Source organism: Labrus mixtus, chromosome 17 (genome assembly GCF_963584025.1).
Source record: "Labrus mixtus chromosome 17, fLabMix1.1, whole genome shotgun sequence".
Taxonomy (NCBI): domain Eukaryota; kingdom Metazoa; phylum Chordata; class Actinopteri; order Labriformes; family Labridae; genus Labrus; species Labrus mixtus.
In genome coordinates this window covers 22,606,661-22,628,927 of record NC_083628.1, presented here as the reverse complement: position 1 = coordinate 22,628,927, position 22,267 = coordinate 22,606,661, and the positions used below count along the sequence as shown (strand labels likewise).

General features: G+C 41.1%; 1 protein-coding gene across 1 annotated transcript in view; it reads left to right on the top strand.

Moving 5' to 3' along the window:
- arrdc1b (arrestin domain containing 1b) overlaps positions 1-22,267 on the top strand; it is a 38,468-nt gene continuing 16,201 nt past the window's right edge. Inside the window, exons 1-2 of the mRNA XM_061062069.1 lie at positions 1-198; positions 19,539-19,649. Coding sequence (XP_060918052.1) covers positions 81-198; positions 19,539-19,649 — 229 coding nt within the window. The 5' untranslated portion in view covers positions 1-80. The remainder of the gene's footprint in view (positions 199-19,538; positions 19,650-22,267) is intronic.

The window sequence follows — 22,267 nt, the reverse complement described above, 5'->3', positions numbered from 1 at the left end:
GCTTGGCAGCAGGTGAGGGCGCAGCATCACCTCCTCGCTGTGTTCACAGACGCAGAGCGGCGGAGGAGCGGAGCGGAGCCATGGGAAAGCTTCAGGAATTTGACATCACTTTTACCAACAATAAGGTGGTTTACGGTCCTGGGGAGTCTATAAGCGGAACTGTGAAGATAAAAACCGGCAGTTCGCTGCAGTTTAAAGGTAAGCTGTCCTTCAACATGTTGTTTTTTTTAACACAGGAAGAGGAACATTTTGTGTCTTACCAACGCCTGCTCAAGTGGAGCGCGTAATGGCTGCATGTAAATAAACTTTTCCTCCGTGATGGTGGACACATGAGGAAGACACGAGGATTAAATTCCGACTGCGTGGTTGCTTCTCGCTCGGTGTAACAGCTCTTTTTTGTGACCGTGGATTTAGGCTCTGTGGTGCGTTCATGACGGATTTTGGTGCTTCTGCTTTGGGGAGTGGACGTTTCCCCATGCGTTAGACTCTTCCTTTTAGAGACATTTCAGCTTGTTGGTGCTGCTCAGTTTAGACCAGATCTTTTTCAAACCACATCCTGGACCTTACACTGCTTGTTGCAACATGTTGCTTCCGTTGTAGCCTGACTAACAGTTTTAACCAAACAATAGAAAATGTCTGGAGATATTGTTTGAGAGAAGCATCCAGAAAAGCAGAACAACAGGTGTTTGTTGGTTTTGTCACAAGTCTGTTCGTGGTTTTCTGTGTTCAAACTCTTATTACCAACAGCTCTGGAAGACTAGTGCGAATAGTTCATGATGGAGGGTAAAGAAGGTTAACGAGGTGAAGAGCAGCTTCTGGAGTTGCCTTGGGAAGAACACAAAGCATCTATTGTAGGCCTACGTGAGGGACTCTAGTGGGGATTCTTGTCTGATAAAAGAGGGCTGCTATCAACATGAAACTAAGCACTTTTCCAAAGGGAGTTTTGCTAGTAGATATGCTAATTGACAGAGACAGAATGCATACACAAACAGGACTTATTGAGAGAACAAAGATGCTAAGGTGATTTTTTTTTTCCTTGCAACAATTATTCCCCATCAGGATCTCTCAAACAGGATCAACATGCAGAGACAGGTTCACATGATGCATACCTTTTTGCAGAATGATTAGTAAGTTGAAAGTAAACTAAAAACAAAAAAATGATATATTTATAACATTTTCTTAACTTTAAGGACAATTTGTAATTATTATGAACACATCGAGTGTTATAAGCAGCTATTCAGCAGCACTCCCACCTGTATGTCTGGCATGTTGAGATTAATTTGCCATAATGCAGAGGCTGACCTCGGGCAGATGGTGTGAGAGCAGAGGTCAGAGCTCCTGCTGAGCTCTGTTAACACTGTAAGGCCACACAGATGCAGCTCATCTGTAGCTACCTGACACTAGCCGTTCTTCCCCAAATGAAGCCTCTGGCTGCTGTGATGGATTTGGTCTGTCCTTGGAGCATACAGACAGCAGGAGAGCCTCTTCACATCAATGAGTCAACCGCTCAGTAAAAGTATTTAGAGATGCTGAAAACAGCATGGGAAGAGATTTTAAGATTTTGGGTTGAGGGTTTTGGAGTAGTTGTTGTATTCCCCGGTGCTCAGCCCCTTTAGTTTCATTTTTCTGTAAACTAAGAGAGACAAATTGCACACCTGCAATAACACCTGGAAACCACATTATGGTTTCAGTCCCCTGCACGTACATCTTACATCGACTAGTGTCGTGCCAATAAGTGAAAATGAAGATGCGGTACTTGTCAGTTAAATGTGTAAGAAGATTAAGCCAAAACCCCCACAGAAAAACATATGACAGGAATCAAACAATTCACTTAAATTAGCTTTTTTGTTGCCACTCGCTGCAACTCTTTTACCCTGTTTTTGAAATAACACTAATGACAGAAATAAGTCCCTACAGTAGTGCTGTATCTCACTCAAAATGTGTCAGTTCAATCAGATTTAGGACCTCAGGCAGTTCATCCATCTTTCGTTTTTTTTTCTAGTTTAGTGCCAGACCAAACTCCTGAATGAGCCAGTAAAGGTGTTATATTTACCTCACGGGTTCAAGGATTTTCCAAAAGTCTGACATTAAGACATTTTCAGTTGACTGTTCACATGATGTTTCATGCCACTTCACTGTCATTTTTATCGGTATCTCTTAACAGATGAAGGAATTCTTCAGATAGTGAGTTAAAGATAGTAGCAGCTCGGCCTGCAGCCCCTGAGGAATGCTGAAGCTTGTTGAAGAAAGACAGATTTTGAGCGAGAGATGGTTTTTATTCAGTACTTTTTACCTGTTTTAACGACAGGGTTTGCTTTTTTTTAACTCAATTGATTAGTCGACATCCCTTTAACACTTCTCGACTTGTTCCCAGCTCAGACAAAGTTCTATCACAGCTTGTCTTTCTAAATGTGATCTCAAAGGTGCTGTTGTTGTTTTTGCCCGTACAAGTCCCAGTACTCCAGTGGAGGAGTCTTGGGCTCCATCTCGGGCTTTCAGTGTGCCCATCAATGTACTGTAAATGCAGAGGCTGCATTATGTGTGCGGTGACATCACCCCTCTCAACCGTGGCTGTGGATGATTCCATCAATCAGGCGGTTTGAATCATTCTGAAGCAGAGAAAGATGTGGCTGTCTGCTCTGTTAGAAAGCGTCAGACTTTCCTGTTTTTGTTTCTCTGGTTGAGAATAAAGAGGAATTGTTGGTTGCTTGTTGCCTGGACTGTCAGAATAGATTTCTCAGTTAACCAATTCCCTGCATTTATTTGATTAAGGACGTCTCATTAAGTCTAATGGTGAGTCACAAAGATAATAATCTGAAAAAACCATTTCCACATTTATTGAATCTTTTATTGATGATGCAGATTAAGAGTGGGAATACTCCACGGGCCATTTTCCTATCAAAACAACAGCAAAGCTTTAAACTGAAGAGTGATAACCCATTTTGAGCAGCAAGATTACATTTATCATCTGCTGCTCTTGTTTAGCAGGGCAAGACACATTTTCAAAGTGGACACAGTCAAGTGTGTTTGTGCCCTTCAAATGTTTATATCCATTCCAAAGATTGGGACGCCATACTGATCCAAGCTGTATGGATTGCTGTGTAGAGTGACTTCACATAACGTTGAATTTCAGTCAAGTGTGTACAGGTCATATGCTGAAATAAATACACAGGTATATTAATAAACAGATAAAAGCTCTTTTAGATGCTGAATATGGTGGAGGCCTAACAGTCAGCCTCCCTCTATTATTGATGATGCAGACCATTAGACGGCATTTCTATTGATCAGCTTCCTTACAAAGACAGCCGCTAAAGAATAATGAGCCACTTATACACATTACTTACACGTGCAGTGTGCAAAGTAACCGCCTTGAAACATTTATTAGTAGAACCTATGTTTGTAGTGCATGACTGAAAACATACAGTAGGAGGAAGTTTTGTGTTTCTTATTAAAGAGGGAGTTTGTGCTGCTGATGGGGTCGACTTTCATGTTGGAGAATGGAGTTTGTGCCCCTCCATATAATGATTGTCTTCTACTAAATTGAAAACAGTAGTTGAATATATTGTTATAGGTGGGGCGGCTGTGGATCAGGTTGTAGTGCCTGTCATCTCTCAACCGGAAAGGTCGGGAAGGTCAACTCCTGCAGCCACTTGCAGATGTGTCCTTGGTGCAAGACATTCAAACCCAAGTTGCTCCTGCTGCTTCGTCGGCGTTCTGTGAATGTGTATGAATGGGATTAGTAACTTCTGATGGTTATTTTACAAAGCAAACCTCTGACATCAGTGTGTCAGTGTGTAGGTGTGACCTGCGGTGTAAAATCACTTTGAGTTGTCGGCAGAATAGAGAAGTGCTATACAAGCTCAAGTCCATTTAATAGCTCTTGTAGCTCTTGTTTTATGCAAAGACTTTTAAGGAAAAAACAATTAAAAAAAACTTGCTGGGAAAGATCCAAAATGTCTTCATACAATCAAAGGGTGCAGAATCACCCAACAATAAAAACAGCTTCTACCTGCATACATTTGTAACACCTCATCTCATTTTAGTCCTGTTATCAACACGAATACACCTAAAGATATGTCATCTACAAACACCCTTTTTCTGATGTTGATGTGGGTTATTGACAGAAAACACGCTCACTGTGAAGCGGGGGATCCCTCTGCGTTAATGCTGCTCAGTTATAGATCTGAAGCAGCCGGTGCAGCCAGCCTGTCTGTTTGGTTTAGTCTCCTCCTGCGTCTAAAAGCATGTCCAGTGTAGTCACCTGATACAGGAGATGTTGCTGTTTTGACTCAGTGTCTCAGCTTTTATGGACATTTCATCTCATGTGGGACATGCCTGTATTGACAGATTACTTCAGGCTCCTGGTGAAAAGCAGGGAGTGTTCGCTTAAACAGAAAGTGGATCGTGTGAAGTGAAATTTCACTTGATCTGTCGTCCTCCTTATTTGTAGTCCTTTTATTCTTCAATCTATTTGTCCATGTAAACAGTGAGGGACAATGAGACATTTAGACGTGTCGTTGTTTTGTATCTCAGGTGATAGGAGGAGATCTCAGTTTAGCTTCCAGCTATGCAGAAACACAAACATTCACTGTAACCCAATCACCAAAATAACACAACCAGCTTTATGTAAACAAGGCAAGGTGTCTCCTCAGGTTCACATGAAGCTGGCCACAGGCATCTGCGTACACACACACACACACACACACACACACACACACACACACACACACACACACACACACACACACGCACACATTACCTGTGCCAGAGATTTTTTTTATCTTGTATGTATAACAAGTAGTTTGTGAAATGCATGCATAGAGACCTTTTTCAAAACTGTATATCATTTAGACTGTGGCTGCAGCTGTGGCTCAGTTGGTAGAGTCGGCCTTATGTCAACCGGAAGGTCGGGGTTCGATCCCCAGCTCCTGCAGCCACATGTCCGATGTGTCCTTGGGCAAGAAAATTAACCCTGAATTACTCCTGCTGCTTCGTCGGCAGCGTATGAATTTGTATGAAATGGGATCTCATGGTAACTTTAGATAGCAGCCTTTGCCATCAGTGTGTGAATGTGTAGGTGTGAATGTGTAGGTGTGACCTGCGGTGAAAAAGTGCTGTGAGTAGGCAGAAGACTAGAAAAGCGCTTTACATGCTCAAGTCCATTTACCATTTACTTTACTTGCTTTTTTGCACAGCTTGCGAATAAGACTAGTTTCAACCTATGTTATCCTATTTAGCCTTGTACATATTAGTCTTTGTTTATTTGTTTATTTTTGTGTTTATTGTTGATATTTAATATTATACCTTTGTACAAAGATAGCACAGTTTACCAAAGTAAAATTCATACCTGGCCAATAAAGCTGATTCTGATTCTGAACCTTGTTGTCATTGCAGAGGACAAGTATGTTCAGCATGTAGGAGAAGTGAGACAATAGTTATGTGTGAAGTACTGTAATTATCTACAGAATAAACAGGAAGAGGTAGATAAGAAAACACTACAAGTCGATTACTAAGCCGTCTATCCATCCATGTGGAAGAGGATTTGAATTTATTTAAATTAATTTCCATTCTGTAGTCGTCTGAATTTGTCCTGACAGCAGCGATCATTTTGACATGGACTTTATGAAAGATAATGATTGTAAGAAAACACAGACTTTTAGGTGCTAGTTTCTGTTAAAGGAGGTGTTGAAAGCTGTGAATGCTAAACAAGTGATGCAAAGGTCTTTTGATGAATACAATTGTGAGGCTGATTTTGTTTGGAAAATGATGAATCATACGAGGAGAGGAGTCTGACTGATATTCAAATGGAAATGATAGCTGAGCCTCGATTTATTAGATTCAGGTATAAAGTTACACATCTCACCATTCATACTCTTCCTGTCTATTGTCTATGCTGTATCCTAAAGGTGCACTTTCCCCACTTTGTTTACGGAGATCAGTTTTCTTATCATAAAAGTAAGAAAATACCCCACGAGACACCACCAGGGCTATCTCACATTGAGGTTCATACTAATTTGAAAAGAAGTACATATTACCTATTATATTACCTTTAGTAGCTTCAGTAAAGTTCTTCACTCCAGTGTCTCTGTAACCCTTAAAGAACTGCGTCTCATCTAGTTCCACCAGAACTGGGTACTCATTTTGGAGGGATGTGTGTCTCTGCAGCAGAGACGCAGGAAATGATGGAGGAGATGCTGGATGAGTCAAGGACGAGCCACGTGAGACATGCATTTTTTTGGGTTGTTGCTGATGTAGCAGGTCATGGATGATCATCTGTGACTTCAGTTGATCTCTTTAAGGCAGAGAGATCAGCTGAAGGTTGAGGAGAAACTGAGCTGAAATGGACCCAGCAAAGATCAATACCTGCAGTTTATGAGTATCTGTTCCTCCTGGCTCATGAAGGCTTCCCTGCAGGCCGGGTTTCTGTGTGAGTGTCTAGACTCTGGGGCCTGAGTAAATGATGACGTCACTGCCCTGAGGGTGACTGACAAGAGATCTGTCTGAGAAAACAGATGAGCTGCACTGAGACCAGGAGGCTGACACATCAAGAGGAGTCATGCTTACTACACTAGGGCTAGGCAATATGGACCAAAAGTCATATCTTGATATTGTTTTACACAATATATATCTTGTTTTTATTTTCTGTAAAAAAATAACAAAAACTCAGTTCATCCACATCGGCCAAATTCCTAATGTCGCACGATGTCAACATGTACATGAAAAATAAACTACCTGTCATGAAAATATTTAATATATTACATAAAATGCTCATTAAATGAATTACAAATGTTCATTTCCAGCATAACAAAAAACATCCTGCTGTGTGTGTGTGTGGCAGGCATTTTTTTGAGTTGTGCTCAGAGAGAGAGAGAGAGAGGCGGAGCAGAGTGAAGAGGGTACGGCACTGAGAGGAGAAATCACTGGTTGTACTGATAACGTCATTTTAACACAACTAAAACTCATTTGTCTTAGCCTACATCTTGTTTGAAAAATACATCAGTATATCTTAAAAAGCTTGTCCTGTGATTGGCTGGCCAACAGTCCAGGGTGTAACCCCGCCTCTCGCCCAATGACAGCTGGGATCGTCTCCGACCCCCGAACGGGAAAAGCGTTTTAGATAATGGATGGATGGATCTTAAAAACATGATATGTAGCCCGGCACTGATTCTTCCACATCAGAGATTTAATAAATAATAGTGACCAGAATAAAAGATATAGCTAAATATAAGCTGTTTAATTTTTATCAACACCTCAATCAAATTGTATTTCAATCAGCACAAAAAGAACAACACATGTTATATCAAGACACTTAAGAAAACGAGCAGGACTAGACTGTACTCCTTGTTCTATTATTTAAAGAGAACCACAGTGAATCCACCAGGAGCAAGAACGAGGCATCATTTGGCATAAATTGGAAGAAAAAAAGCCATGAGTAGGACCAGACTTATGTTGAACAGGCCTCTGCTGCGACTGTGTTTGGCCTTGAAGATGGGACAGAGGGAGAAAGAGAGACTTTCTGCTTAATGGGATTTGTTGTCTGTGTGTGTGGAGTCTTTGTTTCCTCTCCTTGTGTGGCATTGTTTGTTTTCACTGGCTCGTAATGCATAAATGAACCGAAGGAAAAAAGCAGTTTTAATCCTTCTGATTGGCTATCTTTGTCCTGCAATGAGAAACGTGACACATGATCACTCAGTGAGTCAGAGTGACTCCATCCTCTATGCTGCCCTTCTCTGTGGGCGGGTGGCAAAGACCAACATGTACGCCCTCATTCCTGTATCCAGAGATGGGATGCTGTGTTGTCAGACGGGAGTCTTTGCACCAGCTGCTCTCTCTCCCCGTGGTCTTCGTCATGTTAATAATAACTTTCCTTTGACCTCCATAACCAACACGCATCCTAAACCCTGCACTGCTGGTTATTTAGGTCTAATATAAGAGGATTCTGTCTCCCTCCCTCCGCCTGATAAACAGACACAGACACACCCCTGATCACTCCCTCCTCTTCCTTTCTGGAAAAAGCTGTCCCACTTCCTGTGCTGTGTCGAATGAATTTGCAGACGTCTCTGTGGAAGAGGGGAAAAAAGACCCTGATTACTGCAAACAGAGAAACTAAAGATAGAACACTTGTCTGCTTTGAGATAAAAAGTTAGTTTATGTTTGTAAGAAATGTTACGTATCATGTGCTTTTAATATCCCACATAGTGACTGGTTCATCTCGGTATAGCATTGGAAGTTGATGGTAAACTTGGGTCTTATTTCTACACATTTTGGGGTCTTATGATGTTGCTGCATCGTTATCCTTTGGGATAATTGTTCATCTTCAAAATACCTCCAAATGCATTAAAAGTCTGCTGAACAGACATTCTATCTGTTAAGAATTTTTTTTAATAATATTCTCAGCATCCTGACAGAAATGCATCTTTTACTTTAAGAATAAAACAATCTTCATGAGACCAGGACACGCCTCCTTCAAAGTAACCAGATTCTTTGCATATACATAACGTCATTAGATCAGGCTTGCCTATCCCTGCCTGGTTAGGTAAGATGTTTTTTTACTTTTTTGGTTTCAGTGTGATGGATCCAAACCAACCATTTTAAATAGCAGTCACATAATACCAAAGATAAACTTAAAAATCTAGGCTGAAATCTTGTTTTTCTGCAGGGCTGCAGGATGTGCAAAGAGGTGCTGAAGAGGTCTGTGGTTTTGGTGGATGTGGCATGAGAAACCATGCTGTATAACTCTCTGCAAAGAAAACAGATTATATCTTTTATGGCCTATATTTAAATGGGAACGTGTGTGTGTGTGTGTGTGTTTCTTTGTTCCAGCTCATGTGAGGAAACAAAAAGTATCAATCATCATTCCATCTTTCTACCACTTCGACTTCACCCTGCTGCGTATATTCTATCAACTTCTCCTCCCCTTGTCGACATTTCTGAACAAAGCTTGCCTCTTGACGTTGTAAATTATTCTATTACCTGTACCTTTGCAAGTAACACACACACATGCATTGGCTAGTTCTGTCTCCCATCTGCTGTCTCAGTAGAAAGTTGGTGGTTTGAAAGTTGTCTGGTTGGCTCACAGGAGAGGTTGATAGGAATCCAAAGATGAGCATGAACAGCACTCCCCTGTCTATTATAATTATTCAATTCCTTTGTCAAATATGAGAATAAGTAGCTTTTCTGTGTTTATGTTGGATTTTAGGATGTTGTCTGTGCCAAAACACAACAGTGTTGACTGTTGTGTGTCATTTTTTTTTTTTTTAGGAAGGGGCTTTTTCAATAATGAACACATTTTAGTTGACTGAGGTTTCAGGATCAAGAAAATGAAAGTTGAACTTGAGTGAAGCATTTTTATCTTTGCAAAAAAAAAAAAAAATGTCAAGCCATTAATCGATACCGCAACTCAGGAACAGATGACCTTACCAACTATGACTGTATTTCCAATTTTAGACACTAAATTTCAGAAACTAATCGTGAGTGCTCACCTTGAATATTTAGTAAGAGACGCCATGTGCTGTGAGGTTGATGTTGTTTTGAATCATGCACAGTGATGGTGTTGCTTATTGTAGAAACATCCATATTTGGAGCATTCACTACTGTCACGACTTTGTGTTTTACAGGAATCAGCTTTATTGGCCATTCATGTAAACACATACATGGAGTTGGACTCTTTTTTTGTCCCACATGAACTTCACACAAATAGACATAAAATAAATCAAGAACAGCATAGTGTAACAAAGTCATGTCAAGTAAATGTCATTTATATGCTTTGTCCCTGATCACAAATCAAACATCTGTCCTCTATAAAAAGAGAGATGCAGTGGTTTTCCCACACTTGATTTACTGACTAAATATTCCCAGGCTCTTTTTGCTGCTGGTTTCAGGTCTGATTTTGGTTTCAGGTCTGTTGTCCTGACATAGTTTCCTTCAGGCCTCAGGCCGTCAGCAGCTGTTGTCATTGAACCTACTTTGCTTTAACTCAAGAAGGTCACTCATGACAAAACCCCTGGAACTGTGTGTGTGTGTGTGTGTGTGTGTGTGTGTGTGTGTGTGTGTGTGTGTGTGTGTGTGTGTGTGTGTGTGTGTGTGTGTGTGTGTGTGTGTGTGTGTGTGTGTGTGTGTGTGTGTGTGTGTGTGTGTGTGTGTGTGTGTGTGTGTGTGTGTGTGTGTGTGTGTGTGTGTGTGTGTGTGTGTGTGTGTGTGTGTGTGTGTGTGTGTGTGTGTGTGTGTGTGCGTGCATTACACACTGTCAGCCTTTAAAAGAACAGCCGCAACACCTGTCAAAGCTCACCTTTTCAAAGTTAAGCTCATGAAGATACTTCAAGCCTGGAGTTTGTCATTTTTGTTACATGAAGCCAACAGAAACCATAATGAGAAACATGTTGATGCATATTTTTAAACATCTATCCTGTGTCAGAGGTCACATGTAGCCACACCTTATTAAAAAAAAAAACCTGCTTTATCAGACCCGAAAACACAATTAACAAATAAACATCATGCCTTTTTTAAGAAGAATCAAAAGCTGTCATTGAGACCTGAACTCAATTGGAAAATGTTTATTCAGGTAATACCACAGCTTCCAGTAAGGCTTACTTTCTGGTCCTCATTCTGTCATATTGTGGATAGTTATGATGAGCTGTCAGTTTCAAGCTGATACTGTAAGACTAATCACAACATCGGAATAGAGAAAACATGTCTCTAATATTACAATAATTACCGTGAGTCAAGAAATAATGAAAGTGAGCTGTAGGAAAAACTGTAAGTAGTGATCATATGAAGCTAGATGATTAATAATGTAGAAAAAAAAACAGCAGAAGAAGAGAGTTGTTGACCTCTCACTAAACGTTGGTCTATGATTCATAACTGAACATTCTGCTGGCCTTGACTGTGATGAATAAGAATACAAAACTTTGCCTACACCCACTTTCAGCTACTGTTTATTTTTGTTGCAGATTTTTTTGCCGAGTGTCTTTGAACATCTCGATCCTAAAATATTAGATTTTATGATTCTAAGATGAACATTGCTTCAAGACAGGATGAGGCATCGTGTATCTGACATCAGCAGAATGAGATCAGGTCAACCGAGGACATCGCTGATTGCAACACATGAGAAGTCAGCTTTATTGTAGATCTCTGATCAAAAGTGATCCTGAGCGGGTGGAGAGGAAGTGAGAAAGTGATTATTGACTTTTTGCCTTTTACATAAAAAATGTTATGGTCGTGCTACAAAATGTAAATGCTTTGTTGTCTTGTAAGACTGAACACAAACTAAGTGTGTGTCTCCTCAGGTCAAGACATCTGTCTGAATTTAGTATTTCTGTGGCATGATGGGTAACGTGCGAGTTACTGTGCAGTGAAGGGATTACATGACTGCTGGTTGTTTTATGATGTAACTTGTGCAGGGATAAGCCTCTTACACATGCATGCATAAACACGGATGGGTGTGGAGAGTGTGCATGCAACACATTCCATAAACTGGCTGAAGTGTCCAAAGCTCGTCTTCCACTGTTGTAAAGGAGTGTGTTGTTTGGTCCACGGTAGAATGTGAGCAGAGTGTGAAATTAATAACTGTACTGCAAAGAAGTGATGAGAACTAGTTTGACATGGACTTAATGAGACTACATTCAAGGGGATGCAGACCAGTCCTTCATTAGATATTACAATATTTGGTGTTTTTATGATGGTGGTGAGAGACCTATGACTCCAGAATCTGCTCAGATGGGTCGATACAGGGACAGCTAAACCATCAGATAGGAGTGAAATCACTGTAACAAAAACACAGCATGCAGTGAAGAGCTACGAAGGCATTTGTATTTGTCATGTTTTTATAAAGATTGATGTAAGTTTTTTTTCTTAAACTCTTAAATTTGCCTAACCCATCTCTACATTATTCAGTCTATGTCATGCCCATTATATGAAGTCTCTAATATTTATTCAAACATAGCATTATGTAACTTTATGGTGTCGTGCAATAATCAGTTTGAACTGTTGATTGATGATCTGAGTTACATGGTTCTTGGGATTTGGTGGGAAAACAAACAGAACAGCACCAACAGGAGGTTAAATGGCTGAGTGTCTTCTTGTGACTTTTTAGTTCCTGATACTGTACGGTTGAAAAGCTCAAATAGAGGGCATGAAGCTGTGCATTCATTTGAACTTCCCTTTACTGAATCAGCTCTAAATGCTGTTACAGATCTCCCAGAGAGAGGTAGCTCAGACATGTCTGAACGAACAGCCACTGCTCTGTTCTACCGTGGGGGGGATTCCCTTACAGTCAGGAGCGATAGATCATAAGATCAGGTGTCCGTGTTTGACATGTCTCTTTGAGAGGCATTAGAGACGAGGCGAGGGAGGGAGATGATGGAAAAGTGAGAGGGACTAATTGTTTGCAGCGATTAAAGATTTAATGAAGGTAGTAAGTGTAGCATTGGATTACTGGTCTGCGCTGAGGCGAGGTGAAATGAAATGGACATTTTTGTTCTTACGTCTTCAGGGAATAGAGGCCCACCTCCCTCATTGATATGGAAATAGATGGGACAAGAGAAAATACATTAACTTCAGATTCTTCTAGAAAAGATCTTTACGGTCGAGGCTCTGACCTTGCTCTTAAAATGAGTCTTGCAGAGACGTAAAAAATAAATATCCATATAGGCATTGGTGTTTCCACATGAATAATGCTAGCACAGGGTGATTTGTCCTTCAAAGCTTAACCAGTGAGGTTTGAAAAATATGCATCTTTTTTAAATTATCACCTTAATTTAGATGCATTCATTCAGGCTGCATAAATGACCACAAATAAGAATTGTGGGTTGGTTGCAGAAAAAAAGAAAAAGCCCTTAACTCCATCCAGGACCTGCATCTTATCTGTTGTCTGAGCATCTGTTTGACCCCTGTCCTTTGTTCTGCAGGCTGAGCCTTCCTTTTAAGGAGTATGGCCTTGTTGTTGGTAACACACTCCTGTAGCAGCATAGTCCAGATAAGTATCCAGATAAGCCCAGGTTTAGTTATACAGGTTTGAAGAAGGCCATGTTATGTGTTATAGTGGCACTGTGTCAATAAAGCATCTGTTTTCACAGAGTTACTCAGTCAGATAGTGTGCCAGGCTAAAGGCAATTTCATCGACCTAGAGAAACAGCCTGATGCTCGTATACACAGGGGAAAGGAAATTGATGTTGAGTCTTGTTGCTGTTTTATTGACACATGCAGAATCAACTTTGCCCTAAGCATTGTAATTAACAGGTGAATTATCCTTTACATCGAGTTTAAAGGCTTATTATTCTTTATTGTTAAATCATATCTTTAGTACAGTGAGATTTATACATTTTTTTTCAGCGTTGGAAATCCAATTTGAATGAATGTCATTGGTGTGTTATTATGACTAGTCACATTATGGCTTAAAGAGACTGTTAGGTGACTACATTTTTGCTTGGATGCAGCAGTATCATGACCACTGTGTTACGTTTGAGTTTTAGGGTTTGGACCCCAGAATGCAGAAAACGGAAACAAAAGTCAGTCTTAAGATGTTTTAATGTAGTTTGTAGCAAAATAAAAGGCTTGAGGCAGTTGGTGACAATAGAGGACGGGCTGGCGCAGGAGAACTCAAAAACAGCAAGGCCAAACAGAAATCCAAAACAAGGATGTGAGGCTCACCGGCAGGCTGCACACAAAAAGAGGAAACAGGTCAGTCCATGACACAAGAACAAAAAATCACGTTCGAAGTTCTTCAAGGTAAGGCTAGTAGTGTGACACAGTTACCGACTGCAAAAGGAGTTGAGTCTCGATCTGTCTTTAAGGCCTGAGAGATGACCTGATGAGATTCAGGTGCTCCTTGTTCCAGCTCAGCCAGCCACGCCCTCCACTGCACACACACTGCAAGAGAGAAAACAGAAAACAGAAGGAGGGGAAACAAACACAAAGTGACACCAAATGTATCAAAAACTAACACCATGACATCTGAATGTGAGACGTCATAAGTAAATGAGAAGTACAGTAAGTGTTCATCCTAATCTGTCAATGTTTTTAAGCTTTAAGCACACTCATTATTAAACTTTATATTACAATCTTAACCTGATACCCTAGTTTGAAAAGCTGTATCCTCTACATGTAGGTGTTTTTGTTTTGAAGCTTTATTGGAATAAGAGTGGTCTAATACTCAAACAGGCAGAGACTGCATGAGGAGTTCCACTGCCTCATTGTTATACTGGAATGTATACATGACGTCTGAGGAGCCTTTTAGTGCATGTGCTGAATTTTGATTCATTAAATCAATTCAATTCTCTAAATCTTATTCACACTCCCGGGGCCCATGAGGGTGAAATCCAAGTGGTCGTTGTTCTGGTGGAGAAGTTGAGGGGCTTTGTTCTCATAAAGTTCAGACCTTGAAACCAGCTCACTGAGGCTCCTTTGTGCTTCCAGCGGTCAGCTGAAACTGGACTCAGTGTAATCAGTGTAAATAAGGAACCGTCATCATCAGCCCCAGCCTCCCCACCGGCTGCTACAAACCCCCCCCCCCCCCCCCCCCCCCAAGCTGACTCACTTTCCCATGAACTGATGCAACTGGCAGCAAGCTCGGAGTGACTGGTTTTATCTCACAGACACGGTTCTTTTTCTTCCCAGGAAAGTTATGCTGTTGTTTTTTGAGTCATCTTTCTCACTAGATGTTTGGTATTGATGTTTCAAGCCACTGTGCAGTGTGCAGCACATCTTTCTTTATAGCATTAAGCACTTTGTTTTGGAAAGTCAGAAAAGAACAGTACTGCATAACTGACACTGTATCTCAGGGAAGTCTGCCCTGAAGGACAAAATTCCTCTGCGGGGAGAGGTTGAAGAGAAAAGTTGAAATGACTTCCCCAAACAATGCCCCAAAGACATTCTTGTAGGCAAAGAACGGACACAACAGAGAACTCACTTCTGATTGGTTGACAGGTCACAGTGAGTACATGATTGCAGTTACAGATAGCTGTCACTGGAGAAACAACATTTTTTGACAAACGTAAAACACCATGTCTTTTCTTGTTTTTACGACATATAAGCAGATAAAGATGCACAATAATAAGATCCACACCCATCCACAGGGCAAGTGGAAGTTAGTTGTTTCTTTTGTTTGTTTAGGTTTCTGCCTTTCATTGATAGGGCAGCTGAAGAGAGACAGGAGATTCGAGTAGGAAACATTAGGGCAGACATACATTAAACGGTTGCATGGCAGTCTTAGCTAATGGACATAAAGAAGGGATGAGAGTTCTCATCGCATGTTTGACTCTATAGCAACCCTGTGTGAGATGTTCTGCCACCCAACTGCATAAAAACAGGATAGAAGAGACGCACAGCTGAATAAAACAAACAATAAAACAACAAACAAACCTCAAGCTAACCCCTGACTCAACCAGGTACCACACCGCTTTGACACCCACCCGCATCCTCCCTGACCCACCAAACACCCTGCTCTAACCCACATTAGACAACCTATTGATGCAATAAAACTCTGCAGTTGTGTCGAAGCAGCCAGATCAGGAGACACCATCGATTTCACTTTCTTTCCTGGATCTGTCTGCCCACATGGTCTGATTCGTAAAAATCTAATGAGTAGTAACACCAGGATCATGTCCGCCTACAGACTGCCTCATTGAACCGTTGAGAGGGCCTGGACAGACTCCAGTATGTTGGCAACAAATCCAGGCAGCTGCTGAGTCAGAGTGTGCTCTGCTGCTGGCTTCCCTCTTACTACCGAGTGTCTGTCTCGCTCAGGCTGGGGCTCATGCTGCACAGAGCTAGCCTCTGGCGTGGATTGCTGTACTGGCTGTAACAAGGTGTGATCTCTAGCTGCTGCTGTGGAGTAGACAAGTCAGGGACTGGCAACTGCACAAAACCTAAATGCATCTTGGGATTTGAGTTGTACTGCAGGATGTCTTCTTCTGTGAGGATTTACTTGATCGGTACATTACAAATCAGAAAAATGAAAAACTAAAGGACTCTCTCCTCAAATTTATTAGGAAATAGATTGAGTACATTTCAAAACATTTCCTGGACAACCACCATGTTTTTTTACAGAGTAAAAACCTGGAGCAAAGACAAAGAAGCAGAGCTGAGGCAGGTCTTTCAGCCTCCTTGAAAACAGCTAGAACATACTCATCATTTTCCACAATTTCCCAGTTTGGGATCAATAAAGTAATTCTATTCTATTCATCTGTTGTTAGATCAGCCACACTCCTAATTATGATGATATGATAAAATAAAAATGGAAATTTAAAAATCCTCCCCGTACAGTGTGTCCCTGTAAATATATGATCCATTTAGATCTGGACCAACTTTTTTTCACCAGGCTGTACTGTACATGTTTAATTCTGCTGTCATATTAACATGGGTCTTAATATATTGTAATACGGTTGGGGTTCGATCCCCAGCTCCTGCAGCCACATGTCCGATGTCTATGAATGTACATGAATGGGATTTGTTAATACCGATGGTCACTTTACAGTTGTAACATGAGGTGTACAAGCGCTTTGAGAAGTCAAGAGACTAAAAAGTGCTTGACAAACTCAAGTTCATTTACCATTCTTAATGGAACTTCCAGGGCTTCTGCAGCGAGCCTCAAGTAGACACTTGAGGAACTGCAGTTTTTAGGACTTCCACATTGGCTTCATTTTTCAACATTGGAGGTTGCCACTTGTTCATAACTACAGCTACTGATGTTTCATGTATCATACATGTCATATTTTATATTGTCCTACAGTATTAATTTAACAGGAAATGGCCGAATTTGAATCAATTGAGCGGTTAAAGAGGAAATTCACACATAAGATGACCGCTGCAAAAAATGTTAAACTCTCTCAAGGTTATACTCCGACAAGGTCGAGAAGACTGAAGGTTATTTTGAGGGTTTCAGCCTCTATTTCCCACATGGTATCTGTAACATCATCCTGATGTGTGGATGTGGGTCTCATAATAAAACACATCATTACTGTTCTGGTTGTGGTCCATCTGGCTACATGAGTCCAGCTCATTACTGAGCTCATTACATCCAGTCAGATAGTCTATCTGCCATCGCACCCAGTGACACAACTATTCACCAGTCAGCTCTGCTTCAGTCACTCGTCCTGCTGATATTAACAGATTACCCATGAGCTGACTTTTCATTGGCTGAGCACTTTATATTTCCACAGCTGTAAACAGTATCTTTTTTTTTTGCAGTAATGGCACATGTTTTTGTAATATTTGTGTATTTTACACTTCTGTTGTTGCTTCTGTGGTGTGCAATGACTCCAGAAAGCTAACAGGGTGCGTTAATGTGGAGAATAAAGGTATTATTGTAATCCATGAATGAGACAGATGGCTGGAGGAGCAGATTGCGGGGTTTGATTAATGACCAAATAAGTGGACGTTAGTCTGCATGACTGAAGGACACCGCTCAGTGTTGTGGTCCTGGTCTTTGTTTTTACCGGCTGCAGAGGTCCCTCCCTCTTACTCCAAACTGTGCCAGCAGTACTGCCGGTGTGGAGAGCGCAGCCATCTGCCACCATGAATGTGAGTGTGTGTGAGTGTGTGTGAGTGTGTGTGAGTGTGTGTGTGTGTGTGTGTGTGTGTGTGTGTGTGTGTGTGTGTGTGTGTGTGTGTGTGTGTGTGTGTGTGTGTGTGTGTGTGTGTGTGTGTGTGTGTGTGTGTGTGTGTGTGTGTGTGTGTGTGTGTGTGTGTGTGTGTGTGTGTGTGTGTGTGTGTGTGTGTGTGTGTGTGTGTGTGTGTGTGTGTGTGTTCTGTAATGCCAGCACAGGATCCTGCATGTTTGAGAGCCTGTGATATGCCAGCACAGACAGTGGAGGGATATATTTTGAAATCAGAGCCTGTGTTTGGTTGGATTTTTGACCTTGCTTGGACTTCTCAAACTAAACGGTTTATGGAGTAGTTACCAAATGATTTCAGTAGCTTTGTGTATCAAAACCATTCTTCCTGCAGGGTTGGATAATTTGACGACAACAGGAAGATACCGTATTTAGTTTTTTCAAAGATGAACTTCTGGGAGGGGGGGGCTTTTAATGCCATTATTAGAGAGACAGGACTGTGGGTAGAGTTGGATATCGGGGAGAGAGAGCTCGGGGAATAAACTTGACTTTGACTGATGATTTCAGTCAGTGTTGATCTATAGCTGTTTGTCTTGAGGAAAAATCAACTCAACTCATACAACATTTAGATTACATTTTTCCTGGAAAAAAAAAAACAAACAAATGATAATTGCAATTTTTATACTTGATAATAAAGACCGAAGCGCAGACACTCGCGGGTCACACTGGGTCAGCCGAATGATCATTTAGAACGATACTTAGCTTATCTGATAGTCTGACTGTTGTGTGTTTATCAGGACACTGAGATAATGCTGAGGATGGGTCTGTTTAATCCTCTGGCTTCTGTCACTGTTTAGCTGATGTGTGTGTTTGTATACGTTTATTATCGAAGGGTTTTCATTTCCTCACAGACAGATCAACAGAGAGACAAGAGGGTGGAGAGGAGATAAGGCTGTGTTTCTGTCCTTGTTGGTAGACTGCTGATGTCTGTCATAGAACGTAACCAGCATCAGATTGTGAACTTTGGATGGCTCGACTGTATCTTCCTAATCTTTGATTTAAGAATAAGCTGATGATAACATCATTTGATTTCCCCAGAACAGAGGGCCTAGAAAGACACGTTGCATAACTTCAATGGTTTTGCGTTAACCTTATCTACTTGCAGCAAAATTGAAAACAGTCATCTCTCGCTTACCTCTCTTGGCAGGAAGGATTTTAAAATGAAGTTGTATAACAACCAGTAAAAACATGAACTATTGTTTTTAGCAGAAATATGACAACAGAGATGCTCAACTTCAACCTCTACTGAACACAATCAGTCCTCCCTGTTTCATCATCATTACTGACCTCGCAGCAATAAATCTGTCTTATTCCTTGTTGTTGTTGTTGCTGCTGCTGCTGCTGCTCTGTTTGGCCTATCCTTCTTCCTGCATCTCCCTCTATCCCATAGAGCTTTCACACTTGCAGAAAAGTCCTGAAAAACTCCTGATACTCCAGGAGGAGCTGTATGTTTGAACACAAACAGCCATATATTTAACTCGGACTTTACCTGGAGCATCTCCTGCCAGCCCTCTACTCCTTTTCCCGCAGCAAGTGATATGCTGCCGATGTGAGAACGCAGCAGGATAAACATGACCAGCACTAAAGGCCTCTAATCATTAACTTAGGCTCCCCTTTGAGTGACTTATTCTAATGCTCATCTGTACATTGTGTGCCCGTGGTTGGTTTCATACTATGGTGTCACCACTGATTGACTGCAGGTACATTAGACTACTACTAAGAAACAACAAAGGACGGTTCTGATATGTATGGAAAAGTCCAAAACCTTAATGAAGAACATTTGACACAATATTCAGAATGACTGCATCACTGACATGTTTCCACTTGGTGTTTCCTCCTCTTGTAAAAATGCCAGTTAACATGTAAAGGATTGTTTGTTTTCAGACAGTCCATTAACTCTCTCTATTTTTTTCTCTCCTCTTGTTGCAGCCATCAAGGTGAACTGTCAGGGCTCGTGTGGGATCTCCAACAAAGTGAACGACAACTCATGGACTCTGGAGGAGCAGTACTTCAACAGCACACTGTCGGTTGCTGACAAAGGTAAAGACATCAGAAGCTTGAAGCTTTCCTGCTGCTTCAATGTGCTTTTGCATTTATTGAGTCCTTAACAGGCTTTAACTTTCAGCCAGTTTTGTACACAAGCTGAACAAACTCAAACTAACAGGCGTCTAATCCAGAAAGTTTTTACTTGATTTACAGTTACTAACATACAAGTACAATTTGAAAATCCTTTCTGTATTAACAAACTACATTTGGGGGTTACAGGCTTTAAATGTATATGCTGTAAAACAAGATTCACACATATTTATAGTTATTGTGTATATTTGGTGCATACTTACTGTAATGTTTAAAGGCCACTGATTTCCTTGACAGTAAGATAGAAATTTAAATTCAGTCTAACTGACTTGCCTTAAGGTAAGAAAACACTCAGAAAAGAGTCCAAAACTGAGCATCATTTATTAGTCACCAGGAGAACTATGTCATTTGGTTTGCTGGTGTGGCTAACATGAGTAGTACTAGCATCGCCATCCTTCGCTCCTCCCTCCAGATTAACGTCCACATGTCTGTGCTCGCTCCGGTCGATATTAAAGTTTAAACTGAAATACTTTTTTATACTTGTTTTCTGGATCAAAATATGGCCATACCATGCTGTTCCAACGAGATGCTATCCGTTCACTATGCTTGTTTACATCTGGGTAGTAGAGCAGGGAGAGCAGGCCCATTAACCAGAGCTGCAGCAAGTCTATGGCTATTGGGAGTGTGTGCTTTAGAGTTCCAGCATAACATTTGACCGGCATCAATATTAACAATTTGTATAACCAACGAGTACTTCTGGTGCTGACCAGCGAGGATGATGTTTAACCATTAAGTCAACCAAACACACAGATTTCTAGAAATAGGTTTTCTAATTTTCCAGGCAGCAGATCTTCTAACATATTTGAGCCTGCTGTTGAAAATACTTTTTAGACTTTTACCGTTGCGATAATTCATATATTATATATTACACTGAATGAAAACCAATTACTTTTCAGCAGAATTGTCTGACACTATGAAATGGAATTGTTCTAAAATAATAAAACAACACATCCCACACAGCACATCGGGGGCATGAGACTGTTATTCCTCTCCTATGAGAGGACTGAAGTGTCAGGGCCTCGATATCTCTGCCATAACAAAAAGTATGAGGTGTCTGAAGCCTTTCACCATATTTGGTTCATGGGAAATCTGCAGCAAAAGGCTTAATCTCCGAGTGGAAGCAGCAGGTTTTTGCGGCCCTGTGGTAAGGAGCTAAAGCCTCAATCAGTCAGAGTAGTGGTCCCCTGCAGGGAGGGGATGTACCGGCCTCTCTGCACGCTGCCTCCCAGAGGCACATGGTCATTGGTGTCAGCCTCTGTCTGGTAAGAAGGTTGGACAAGCACCACCGAGGACAAGTTTAATGATTTTCCTCCCAGTCTCTTGGTACCATCTTGCTCTGCTGCATCTAGGCCCCCGCTCACCCGCAGAAAGCTTACACAGCCTTTTGTTGTGAGCGTGATCTTCCATCTTTTGTGTGTGCTGCCGATACCGCCCACGACCAGAAGGTGAACTGTGCTGTTCATGCATGAAATCTGTTGTAAAATGCAAATGACATAGTTGAACTTAATGGCAGTCACTGAAGCATGTAATCCATGCTGGCCAAACTACCAAGAAGCAGTCTGATGTTTAACCCTCAGTATTGTACAGTATGTGCTTCAGTATGTTGTATACACCAATCCTTTGTTTGGCATGTTTTGATGCTGGAAAGTATATTTAATCAAGTACTGCATTTAAAAAAGTATGTTGAAGTGCTCATGTCATGTACTTGGGTTTTTATTTAATACAACTTTGACGCCACAACAAGCAAGCAACTCTCCCTACACGACCACATTAACATAACACTTGTTAAAGCATCAGTTTATATAATCCAATAATAATGTATAGAAGGACGCTAGCAAGTGGGTTCATGAAGGCAACTCGAGCTGCACTGACAAACACATCTCCTACTTGAGCGGTTTCTTTGAGCTTCAAGGTTTTCAGTCTCTCTCTCTGCTCTGTTACCTCCACCGCTGCCCTGCTGCACCTGTACTGGGCTAACACTTTCAGTCCCACTAACATCTTCCTGCAGGCTCCCACAGTATGAGTTAAAGATATTATCTCATCACTCCTCAACTTTCTGCATGTTAAACACATCTGCGAGGAGTGATGAGTTCAGGGCCCAGTTGTCAAACACAAACATTGTTCTGTTGCTGCAGTAAAGATTTCAAACAATTACATGTGAAATACGAACTCTTCAGCGGCAACACATTTCAGTATTTTGACCTGATAGTTGCTTACTGTCTGTCTGCTGTTTGGTTTAATCTGTGTTACATGTACTGTGTCTCTCCGGAGAGACTGAGGGCTTCCCCCCTTTATGTTTCATTTTACATTCTTATAATGAGCATATTGTTATTACTAGAACAACGTCATTTTAAATGAGTTATACCCCAGTTAAAACGAGAGTAAGTAGGACTATTGTTGGATAAGATACCCGACAAGAAAGTGAAGACGAAGCTTCGATGGCACAGTGTTCTCAAACTTAGCAAACATGAACATCCAAAAACTTTATGGTGAATAATAAGAGAAATGGAAAATAGAACTAG